A 12,808-nucleotide genomic window follows, 5' to 3' on the forward strand; every position below is an offset into this window, starting at 1 on the left:
ACACTCAAAATGAACCTACGGGGATGGGGGGGAATAGGCATACCATATAAAGGTTTGTGGTGTCATTCTAGGATGTGAAATGGTATTACTTTCTGCATTTATTTTTTGGGTTTTGCAAGTTCAATCCCGACTCGTTCTCACCAAGTGTCAAAGTGTCCTTGAGCAAGACACTGAACCCCCAACTACTCCCGATGTGCATGTTGGCAACTAGTAGCCTCCGCCATCGGTGTATGAATGGGTAGATGTCTGAGGCATTCATCTGTTAAGCGCTTTGAGTGCTCTATGAGTAGAAATTGTTTTATAAATGCAGTTAATTTATTCAAAGAAGGCAAACTCTTGGTATTCGCATGTCCATAAATTCATAGCATCCATAGCATTCATACATTTCCCATTTGAAGTACAGCACCAGTAACGCCATGGTTACTGTAAAACATGTTTTTATTTTCTCTATGTAAAGAGATTAACAGGTAGAAGAAAATCGGTTGGATAGTCTGGTGGGGATATGATACCTGTTCTGTTGTCATTGGCAGGGCAATGATGGTGTTGTAGTACAGGGCAATGAGGAAGCACACAATCATCGATGCAATGGCTGCTGGGTACAGAATGCTGTTGGATAAAACAATCAACGAATGAAAACAACCCTGTCTTGAGGGTTGACTAAATGACTAAAGGGTGGCAGTTTTTATTCTCTTTTATTGCATAAAGATATTAAGAACTGACTGTAAAAGAGCAGGTTTTTTAATTTAGTATTCCCTTGCATGCTGTTATAGAGACAGGGTGTAAAGGTGTCCTTACTATACTGGTGTTTTATGATGTCATAAAGGGTGCACATACACACAGTCTTGTGGAAGGTTGATTTATTTTGAAATTGATACATTTTTCTGGAATGGTCTAATGAATACCAAAAATGCTACAGGAATGAAGCAAATTGTGAAAAATCCAAATAACAAATATAGCACCCAATGATGGTCTAACATGAACACACACAACCTTTCATTACACCGCAAAAAGTGTTCTTTGAAGCTTTGAAGCACTGAACATTATGATCATATTTCCTATTTACATTTGTATAATTTTTGTAACTGTTACATCTTATGGGAACAGACCAGAAAGCTAATGCCATAGAGATATAAGGTCCATACCTAATGCAGAGTAGCCGAAGTAATTGATATTCAATACTCAAAATTATAATTTTGAAATTCCAGTCTAAATAAATAATTTTTCTTTCATCTTAAACTCATGAAGCTTCATGACATTATTCACCCTACCTTCATGAATGGATAAAATACATTATAGTAAAATTGTAAAAAAGTTTTTATACAAATAATTAAACATTGTTACATTTGTTTTGTCTTCGCTCAAAAATGACCAGGCCTTTAAAAAAATGAATGTCCAAGACTGTAATACAGAATTTTATGAGTGAAAACAGAATGGTAGACCTGCCAGATGTTACATTTAATGCAGTTAATTGAGTGTATCATGAATGAATATGATACACAACACTCATTTTTGACCGATACACAAAATACTAATAATCATCAAATTCAATTCAATAAAACTGAGTGGTACAACACCATTAAAAAGGAAGCTTAAAAGTAGAAATTGTACATAATTGCTAAAACAAAACAGATCAAAATAAAATGTTTACAGAAAGCATTATTAACATTTATGTCAGGCCGGTCAATTCTGACCAGAACAACTGTAACCAAGTTGCGAACACAGCATGAGGGATATTCAAGGACCCCTTTTGCTCTGTAGTGCACCCTAGTGGTCAAGATCTCCATTGATCTTTCAGAAGGACATCCCTCAAATAAAGCAACACTGAGAGTTACTGCAGTATGCTCTGGTAGGCAACTCACCAACCCCTCAGAGGTACGGATGGATGGCCCTCTAAACCCCTACATTGCCCTTTCCTGGCATCTCCACTGCATGAGGAGAAGGGGAGTCTCCTCCAGCATCTGAAAGAGGATGATGAACACACCTGGGAACTCAGACTGGTGCATCAGAATGGCCACAAAATCATGAAGTAAACAAGTAGGACTAAAGAACTGTGAAATTATGTGACTATATTTTGCTTCTCTGATATTTATTTTTGGTGCCTGGACTGTACAATAGCAGACATATTCCATGTCAAAAGCCAAGACAATGGGCCTCATTCTCGAACGCAGTTAAGAAGAATTTAAGAGGAATTTAAGAGGAATTGGATTTAGGACAACATTTGGCATTCATGAAAGTTTTCTCATCTGGGATTTGCTCTGAACTTCAGAAGACTTTCCGAACTCGAAATAGCAGTCGTAACTCGGCCAGAGTTTTCTCAAATGCGATTCCTTAAAAAACTTTTTGAGGAATCGCATTTAAGAAAACTCTCCGTGTTAATGAATTTGTGAGAAATCGTTGGTGATTGCGTTCACATCAACTCTACAGATCCTCGGATTAAAGTATCATTAACAATTACGTTTCACATGTAGGCCTATAGTCATGATTCTACGAGGCACCATGATGTCATAAAATAAATAAAAGGACTACACCGGAATGCTGCGCTCGTCTAGTGAGCGTCGTTTGGCACTGCCGTCTGTGCAAGTACGGCAATCCAGAATTTTCAAGTAGTTCCATGTTGGTGGAACGAACTGCCTAGCACTACCAGAGCAGGCGCGTCCCTCTCTACCTTTAAGAAGCTTTTGAAGACCCAACTCTTCAGAGAGCACCTCCCTGAACTGGCACTTCGACTAGTGCTTAACTTGCACTTATAGCAGTTACATTCCTGCACTTCGTTTTTATTTCCTATTTCGTTTTTCTATTTCTTATGTAAAGTAGTATTTATTGTTACACTAGGTCTCTATTGCTCGTAGCTTGACTGTTCTATCCCTTGTACGTCGCTTTGGACAAAAGTGTCTGCTAAATGACTAAATGTAATGTACACGAACACTGCAAATGTAAGTGAATAAATAAATAAGCACTAAACTCAATCACGTTGATATAGCTATAGTGGAATAGAATGGACACATCTACATCCTGCAACAGTCCATCTCTGCACCGTTCAAGTCATAGACATATATAGTTGAAGTTAGATCTGCGTTTACTCGACGGTGATCGCTTTCCACTTTGACATGACTCGTTTACGAGTTGCTTTCGTGTAGATTCGGTCGATTCCGACTGCACACGTAACTACGGTTGCGTGCCCTTATAAGGAGCTGGCAGGGCGTGTATGTATGCAAATTCAGGAGCACGAGAACGCGCTTTCAATTTAAGAAAACTCTTCCGGGGGAGCACAGCCCAGAAAACTTCTGCTGCGTAGGACCACATTTTCAAGCGTGCATGAATTTGGCGGATGTCTTTTGCTTACGTTGTTTTTCCGAAGCCCGTAAGAAACATTTCAGAAGAAACTTCAGAAAATGTTCGAAAATGAGGGCCAATATTATTATTATTATTATTATTAGCATCAGTAGTAGTATAGTCGTAATAATTATAACATTACACTGGAATCCTAAACATTAAAACTGATATGCTCACATGATCTTTTTTACATCATTATGTAACCTTATGTTTCATGAAGCAGGGAAGGACCCACTGATAATGTGAAGAAAAAAAAAACTGAAATTCAGCATCTCGGTGTAATCATCTTTGAAAGTCCTGTCCATTTCAACATGATGCTAGCTTTCCCCCACTGGAGTTTGTGTCGATATTTGTGCAAGTCACGCAATGACTGCATTATTGCATTAGTTACGTAATAGCCATTTGATCATCCTTCTCTCTACCTTACAGTGGCCTCCACCATGGCTGTGGCACAAGTAAAAAAAGCACCAAACATTTCCCAGCCTACTGCAACGCAGAATCCAATACGGGTAAGCATGTTCTGAGCCTTACTGTCCCATTTGGGCCTCCATCCAGCCTCTTCTGCCTCCATCTTCTCCAGGTCCACGAGGGTTGTACCCAGTCATCCTTCATGCCTACTGGTGTCTCTCTGTTGTTCTCTGTCAGTCTGAAGTGGCAGGTAGTGTCTCACATGCTCACTCTGGTGGACAAGGGTGGGGGTGTGTTTTTCCACTGACTGAAAGACTGAAAATGAGGCCAAGGTGTCTTATTTGTGTGTTTATTACCTTTTATCTTACTCACTCTCACCTTAACCTTCCACAGCAGCCGCCACAATGAAAGGGCTGTCACTTATACTGGGTATGTGTGTATTTATCTTATACAGTAGAGCAAGATAGAAGTAGGTTTCCCTACATCATCGGTTCGGTTCCCCAAACTGGGGTACGCGTACCCCCAGGGGTACGCGAAGTGGTTCAGGGGGTACGCGGGGAGAAAATTTCCGCGATAACAGAAAACGGACGGAATTCGCAGAATGTACCGTTTGAAACAGAATTGCAACTTTCAGACGGGAACATCATTTTGTGCATCAAAATCGCCCAAATTCCCCTGTATTTTGTCCTGCAAGGCTGTATTTCTTTCTTATAAACACAACAACGATCGCAACGATGAACAAGCATTAATTAGAAAACAAAACCACTGAGAAAATGTCACGTCTGTGCTGAACTCCGCTCCGGCCACGCCCCCCTATTCAACACAGACCTCCGTAGCCTGTCAAATGAATTCGCTCATCTTCCCAATCGCCTGCAAATAATGTTTTTTTTAGTCTTCTGTTCTGTTGATGGCTGGCAAACAACAACCTTAGAAGGTTTGGGTCACTTGTGGCACATATTATTCACTCATTTTAAGCCATCAATCTACCTCTGGGTGAACAAAATGAGCCGAAACGGATTAAAACGGAATTAAAGTAAAAGGTGAAAAGGAAAACCTTTTTTTTTCAACCGGGGGGGGGGGGGGGGTACGCAGCTGGAGATTAAATGTCTGAAGGAGTACGGGTTTACGACTGTAAAAAGTTTGGGAACCACTGCCCTACATGATTTCCTTGATGTAATCAGTAATGAGTTGTTTCTGTGTGATTCCCCTAAAGCACACTGATTAATGTGTGCAGTGTGAGTATTTACTGTGTGCAGTACATATTTTGATAAGGCTTGGAAAGGAAAAGATGTGCAGTCCTATAATGGCATGGGTGGGCCTAGACATTTCTTGTCACTACCATAAGGACAATGACCAGGTTCCTATCGACAGGAAGGTTGTAGCTAGATATGTTATAAATAGGAAATGCAAGGAGTGGGGATCCTGACAACATGGTGACCTGTGACCTGTGACCTGCTTCATAATTTAACCAAATTAGACTATAACAGCAGAACAGCTAACCATGTAATCTTACAGGGTCAACCCTGACATTTCAACAGACCTCAGAACAGGAGGGATGGTAATGTTGAGGTTCATCACTTGTTGTGTTATATTCATAATGATGTTTAAAATGTACTGTACGTTTAGAAGGGGGTGAACTAATAAGCTGTAAAATCGGTCATATATTTTCAGAGTGTTTGTTGGCATGCCTTTACTCTGCTTAGGCGTCTGTGGAAGTAAAGGAATATGGTCAAGAGTAGGTTTGTGTATCTCATGGCCAGGACAGGGTCACATTGCCTCCTGGTTGTTCTCCACTGATCATAATCAAACTCTGGTCAGTGTGTTCATTTCAAGGCAAAATTCACTCTGAGAATGATTAAATCCAGAAAATTGACATTCATGGTGTTTGGCCAAGGGGTCAAAAGTCAGTGGTCACACCTCAGCTTCTCAACTCTCTCAAGACTGCTTGTATTCACAGCAACCTCCATGCACTGGGTGCTAGCACAACCTGGTCACAGTTCAACTAATAACCACATCCTGCATTCCTTTAGACTCTGGTTGATTGTTTCAGCCTTTCCCCCACTGTCACAGAGAGAACCTCAGGGTGTCTGTGATTTCCAAGTTATGTGCAAATGCGTATGAATGCAACATATTCACATTTGGTCTTGAATGGATCCTTATGATTTGAGCAGTCTGCTCATGGTTACATTGCTATCTGAAGGGCTGGTCATAGTTGCATCATTTTAATAGCCCCATTGCGACCTCTGCCTTGGTGTTCCCAGATGACCAATCAAAAGGTGTGTGTTGTGCCATTACATCTAACAACTGCCTTATATACTGATTGATAATACTGTGTAGGTCATTTAATAAGTTAATGGAGTCCCAGAAAGCCTTACAGCTTGGTGTTTTACATTGTTGTTGCCCTTACGCATTTATTGCACACAAACATAGAAAAAGCAATATCCATTAAAACATTACATTTGTATTATCTACAAAAATAGACATCTATTACTCTAGTCATATTCAAAGGCAAATGCATGGTTGATACTTTATTCTGTTTTTTTTTTGTTTTGTTTTGAATAAATATATTCTGAAAATGTCCAATAGCTGTGATCCTGTATGTATACGTATATACTAGCAAATGTCAGATTCCTCTTAGGTAAATACTGTATATGAATTTAATTTATCTAATATTATTTAACATTAAGATGTTAAAATGTGTATTATGTGTATGTAATGTATATTATTACATAGAACATTTAGTACAACATCAAAAAGTGCACTCTGACATCATGTTTACATGACAGAATAAAAATAAAACAACACTGTGAAATCCACATGTTCAGTATGCATGGAAATTAATCCATAAACTCTTCCTAACCCTCCCACCTCTGGAAGGAACATCAGTGGCCTCTGCCACATCTGTTTTGGATGTATTTAAAAAGGGCCACAAATGGAACCGCCAAGCTTGGCACGCCAGCCAGGATGAAGATGATGACGTAGATCCACCCAGGATATGGGAGGTTGGCCAAGTTTGGAAAGTTTTCCTGCAAGAGTAGGGAGCACCACCGTCAACCTTTACATTCATTTCCATCACCTCTGACTACAGACAGATATGCAATGACATCCCTTTAGAAAATCTTGTGTATTGAAACAGATAATTGTAGCAGAACTTCCTGGTAATAATAATGTGAGCTTCCTGGTAACTAATATTCTGTTCCTATGATCCTTCCTTTCTGGCAGATCAAGATGCAAAAAACACAAAGGTCAAGGGTTTAATTCCTAGTGAGAATACTAATACAAATACGTACTCTCTTGTGCATTTTAGTTGCGTTGTATAAAGGTAGTTAGAGAGAAAAGCATCTGTTAACTTAACAAATGTAAGTTAAATAAACGTACCGAGTCCGGAACCCATGCCGTGTAGGTGAGCTCCTCTGTGACTTTGGAGACGAAGTAAGCAATAAATATGGCAAGCACTATCAAAGGACTTATGACCATCCACGATGCCCTCCAGAAGATGTTGGGCTTGTGACCAATCATGAACTCAATGTCCTCACTAAACCTGTTGAAAGACAAAGAGCGAGAGAGGACATTCACTATATTTGTAGTGCAGCAATAGATATGATGATGGCAAAACAAAGATCACATACAAGTGCCAAATTTATGTCCCGTCTTTTACCGCCCATGATAAAAACTAAAAACTTCACTCCATTTGTATGAAACGTCAGCTAAATACCTACATAGAAACACTCAAAAAATCAATGTACTTGATTATAGTATCTATAACTCACCTGTCTATTCCATATATGTACGACACTGCAATCATTTCAAAGAAGGCTATGGTGAGCAAAGGGATTGAGCCAGCGAAAGTATCGAACAGTGCCACCCAGTAGTTACCCGAGCGTTGAGAAAAGATCAAAGCCATCAGGAAGGAAACAAGGCATGTTAGACCTGGAAGAAATGAAATCAAACAACATTTATTAACACAAATGTATATGACAGAAAAGTATTAAGATGTATTTACAATATATGTTGTAGGAGAGAAAGCGCCTGGATGGGCAGGACTTTGGCAACCCCTTGTAGTGGAAGCATCTGAGATCTCTAAGGTCTAAGGTCTCTCCACAGTCTAGACACTCATGACAGATAGCCAATCTACTTTAAAAAGGGGACTAGCAAGGCCTGTACCTGTGTAAACCTCTTTGGACCATGTCTTGGGTAGGACTTTGAGGTCTTGTAGAGGCACGACCACCCCTTCAATGTTGCCAAACAAACTGGAGAGCCCCAAGCAGAAGAGCATGATGAAGAAGAGCACGGACCACAGGGGGGAGATGGGCATCTTGGTGATGGCCTCTGTGAAGACTATGAAGGCCAGGCCAGTTCCCTCCACACCCTGTAGAATTATAGCCATTTGGTTACATTTTATTTTATTCAATAAATGCTTTGAACACTTTTGTCACCCTTAACTTTGAAACAACGTTTAAGAGATGATGGCTTTTTTTAATCCATGACCAGTTTTTGGAAGCTGGTTTTTGGAGCCAATCTGGTTCTGATCCAATAGATATCCATTGGAACCACACCACATCATGGTCAGACCAAATCTAGCACCACCTGTTACTCTGAAACATCTGGCATGCATTGTATCGTGCATTACATCATGCCTTATATCGTACATTAGGGCACAAGGCTACTTAGTTCAATCATGTTTTTAGGAAAGAACAATGGTATAAGATAAGCAAAAATCGTTGCAAGCAAAATATTACTGGAGTTCTTCTGCACTGTTGGTTCCAGTAGTTTGCCCTTTAGCACTATTTATGGAGCTATAAAAGGCCACTAAGTGATTTATTACTATAGGTAGAAACATGGACTTTGACTCAAGGAAACCTGACAATACTGAGAAGCCCCTCAGTGGTGAAGTGGGAAGACAATGGCTATGGAAGTCTTTTAAATGAGGGCTAATTATCTCTGTGTCGCCCATCTACATGGCAGGCAATAACAGTGCCATTGGTATTGGTGTGAAACTGGCATCAACCTGAATGCTAAACAAGGATGGTCCTGGTTTATACATGTGGATGACGTACGCGTTGCCATATCTTACCTCACTGAGGAATGTCTGTATGTCACAGCCCCTCAGCTGTAACCCCTGAATGATATCCGGCGAAGTTCCATTTAGTCTTTGGAGCTCCACATCGTAGTTGCTCTCGTTGATGCTTCCCTCAGCAAGGTCAAAGGTATTCAGCAGGGCCAAGATATTCCTTTAAAAACAAATCATAGCGTAAAAAAGCTGTGGTACAAGCACACAGCTTTAAAATGAACTAAATTGACTCCAGAGGAAAAGCTCTCTTCTCCAGAGGACCATGATAACGTACCCGCTAAGGCAGTCGTCAAACTTCTCAGTGGCTCTGAACCCAATTATGGAATAGATGACTATGGCAGCATAGAGGGAGGTACATCCAGTTATTATGGAAATGATGACGGCGTCTTGCTCACAGTTGTTGCTGAAAAAGAGCAGTGAGCAGCACAAATTATTTGCTGCAATTTTGGTGAAATTTCCTGCAACAGCTGCAATTGTGTTTAAAAACTTTGTGTATCGATAATTAGTTAATTATTATTACATTAAAATACATTTTACTTAATCATTTTACTTAGTAAAAGCTAAGACACTTACTGCACAGAGTTGTAGCTTGAGAAAGAGATTAGGCCTCCCCAGGCAAGACCAAAGGAATAGAAAACTTGAGCACCTGCGTCCAACCAAGTTTGTGGATTCATTAACTCTTTAACCTGAGTCACAAATCAAAATAAAAACAAAATAAAACAAACAGGCATTTATAAAGGTGGCCATTTTGGATTATGAATTAGTTCACTTGTGGCTAATGGGAGTAGGGCTTACATCTGGGGTGAAGAGGAACTGTATGCCGCTCACAGAACCTTTTAGGGTTAACCCACGGATCAGGAAGATGAGAAGAACCACGTAAGGTAGAGTCGAGGTCACATACACAGCCTAAACAATTAAAAGAGACATAAGAGATTATCTCAGTGCTAGCTCACTGTTGACTCTCAACACAGGACTCCCATGACTGTAAGGTTGGTTCTGACAGTAGTGTGGAGTACCTTGCCAGTGGACTCGATCCCTCGGATGCAGCAGACGTAGAGCACTGCCCAGGCACACAGCGACACCAGCACCAGCCACCACTGCAGTCCACCCGAGTCATCAATAGCAGCGGAGGTGTCGAGGGTCTCTCTGTACCAGAAGTAATCCACCGAGGAGCTCCGAGCACACTCTGACACTAGAGCTGTAGGGGAGTACTTATCGTCACGTTTGGTGGCAGTTTTGTGATGGGAAAATGTTTGTGTTGAAAAGAACAGATTTAACCATTGGACTAGCAGCATAGATAAAGACATGCGCATCTCACAATTGGAGACATTCAAATGTTTTCAGGGGTGAGCATGATGCTAACAGTTATCAGCAGTTGAATGCTCCACCAGGTCCCAGACATGGACAGTACATATGGAGTGTGGATAACATGGAAAGTACATAGATTTGTTTGTATATTAGCCTATATAGTGATCACAATCATACCAGTTCTGTTTTCATTCAAAGGGCACTGGCTCCAAGGGAGAGGACTCTGAAAGGAGTTGAAGAGGTACCATATCACCCAGGACAGAATGGTGTTGTAGTAGAGGGAGACTAGGAAGGACACCATCATAGATGCAATCCCTGTTGATCACAAATCAAATGCCATTGAAAAACATCACACACAAAAGATACACTGTAGGCTGGTGGCAGACGGAATGCCAGTGTGTGTTACACAACCGAGAGGCCTGCCATTTTCCTTTCAACTGATTCTTATTTTTTGTTTTGCATTTGTACATTAGCTATGCTGATTTACATATGCTATGTTATTTTACATAATGTTAATTCATATGTTTATGTCAGAAATATTTTAGGGAGAAATGACAGTAAATTAAATATTACTTAGCCAGAGGATAAATACATGGGGAGAGGACAGTGGTGAAGAAATTAACTCTTCCAATGTGTTGATAGTTTATTTTTTATCTTGTATCCCTGCGAGTTACTTTTTTTGAAAAAGAAACACATATCCGTGTACAGCTGCTAAAGCACCAGCTTGAGAGGAACAAAGTAGCCATGCTCACCGACTCCAGTGAGGTAAGGATGGATGGACCTCCACACCCCCACACTGCCACTCCTGAGCCTCTGGCCAATGGCAAACTCAAGGAACAGAAGAGGGACCCCCTCCAGAACCAGCAGAATCAGGAAGGGTATGATGAACGCACCTAGGTGTGCACAGGAACAAGTTACAAGTTACAAGTATTTTATTGTCAGATGCACAGAATGACACAGGGTCAGACTGGGCACTGAAATTCTTAGGACAAGGCACCACACAACAACCTACCATAGCATAACATAGCAAACATAATATACATGTAATAACATATAATAACCTTACTAAATATACAAGATAAATATCCAATACAATATGCTAAAACATATACCAACCTATACATATAATACTAACATATATAAATATAACATATAATACACATATAGTAACATATAATAAACTAAACTACTGACAAATGGGAGTAGCAGGTAGTGCAATAATTCTGATAAATATGTATTTGTCGTGTAAGAGACAGTATGTAAGTGTAAGTACAAGCAGTAACTTGGGGAACAATAGGGGAACATTAAAATGCATGCTCCATAGGATAACTTTGAAACAATTTAATGTTTTTCAACTAATTACACAGTTCCTAAACTTCATCTCGCACACTTTATTGTAGTATAAACAGTTCTTAGTGACACAGTGGCACTTCACTGCAAAACGCCTTTCAGTTTAGAAAGACTGTTAGTTGACTTGCCATTCAGCTCAAGTAACTCAGTATCCCGGAGCTTGTTACATTTTATCGGAAATGTCTGCAAATATTCTCCTGGCTTGCCAGTGTTGCCATCGTCATGTGAGGACAAGGGACTTTGGAAACCATAAATGTATTTTAACATAAATGTGTATTGCTGTCTTATGCCTTTTTCCATATTTCATGTATTCCACCTACATTATGGTTGCTGAGATGAACTACAGTCAAATAGAGATATAAGCTTGCTATTGATGGCACACCAGTACTCAAAAGAAAAAACTCAGTGACCAGATATTTCAACATTTTTGATCAAAGCCCTTTGAGTCAACCCTGCTAAAAATTACTTTTTGTTTTCTGTTTCTTTTTGACCTTAACCTTCATAAATACAAATGCTCACACATGAATAAATCAGTCTTGGAAGTGTAGTAGAGTACTTGTGTCTGTTGTTGTTGTACTGTTGTTGTTACCTCAGAGAGTATATGATTAAGTTTTGTGTGAGATCTAGCACTGCTGCATTTTTACTTAATGTCCAAAGTCAGCTTTTTAACCGTAACGTCTTTCAGGAGACTAAACAGGTATCAAAAAGTAGATACGCATCTTCCTAGCCTTACCTCCTCCATGACTCTGACATAGGTAAGGAAACCGCCAGACGTTTCCCAGCCCGATGCAGAACCCCACACAAGTGAGCATGTACTGGGCTTTGTTGTCCCATTTGGGTCTACTATCCGCCTCCTCCACCTCGAGCTTCTCCAACTTTGCATGGGATGGTATTCGTTCATCCAGACCTGGGTTAGGTAGTTTCAGCTTCATGTTTACTCTCTTGCTGGGAATGTGGTTAATGTCCGACACAAACACACACACACACTTCCTCACTCTCTCTCTCTCGCGCTGTGTGACTTTGTATTTTCTTTTGCGACTGGGTGAATGTGTTATGTGTGTTCATGCATTAGGTTGGTCAACTGCAACACCGATTGCTTTACAGACGTTTATCTTTACACTCCAATGACTCCCCTCGTCGTAGCAACATCAACACACTTACACACACACACACACACACACACACACACACACACACACACACACACACACTTCCTTCAGCCAATCTAAGCTAACGTAGGATAAGAGATACTTAAAGCTCTAAATCATATCAGCAGAATAAAGGAACCGCATGTAATGACCACATCATTAATGAATACATCTATCAGTTATTGGGTAC

At 40.2% G+C, this 12,808-nt stretch overlaps 1 protein-coding gene across 1 annotated transcript; it reads right to left on the reverse strand.

The window, feature by feature from the left end:
* Positions 1-6,123: 6,123 nt before the first annotated feature.
* LOC105903646 (sodium-dependent neutral amino acid transporter B(0)AT1-like) lies at positions 6,124-12,602 on the reverse strand. The gene is made up of 12 exons (XM_031586512.2): positions 12,204-12,602; positions 10,873-11,013; positions 10,298-10,435; positions 9,829-10,010; positions 9,608-9,718; positions 9,386-9,498; positions 9,087-9,215; positions 8,816-8,972; positions 7,906-8,110; positions 7,512-7,671; positions 7,120-7,282; positions 6,124-6,767 (listed from the first exon to the last, which is right to left on the reverse strand). Exons 1-12 carry the CDS (start codon positions 12,400-12,402, stop codon positions 6,624-6,626), a joined length of 1,842 nt encoding a protein of 613 aa, XP_031442372.1. The 5' UTR covers positions 12,403-12,602; the 3' UTR covers positions 6,124-6,623.
* Positions 12,603-12,808: the final 206 nt, after the last annotated feature.

This window comes from Clupea harengus, chromosome 19 (assembly GCF_900700415.2).
Source record: "Clupea harengus chromosome 19, Ch_v2.0.2, whole genome shotgun sequence".
NCBI lineage: Eukaryota > Metazoa > Chordata > Actinopteri > Clupeiformes > Clupeidae > Clupea > Clupea harengus.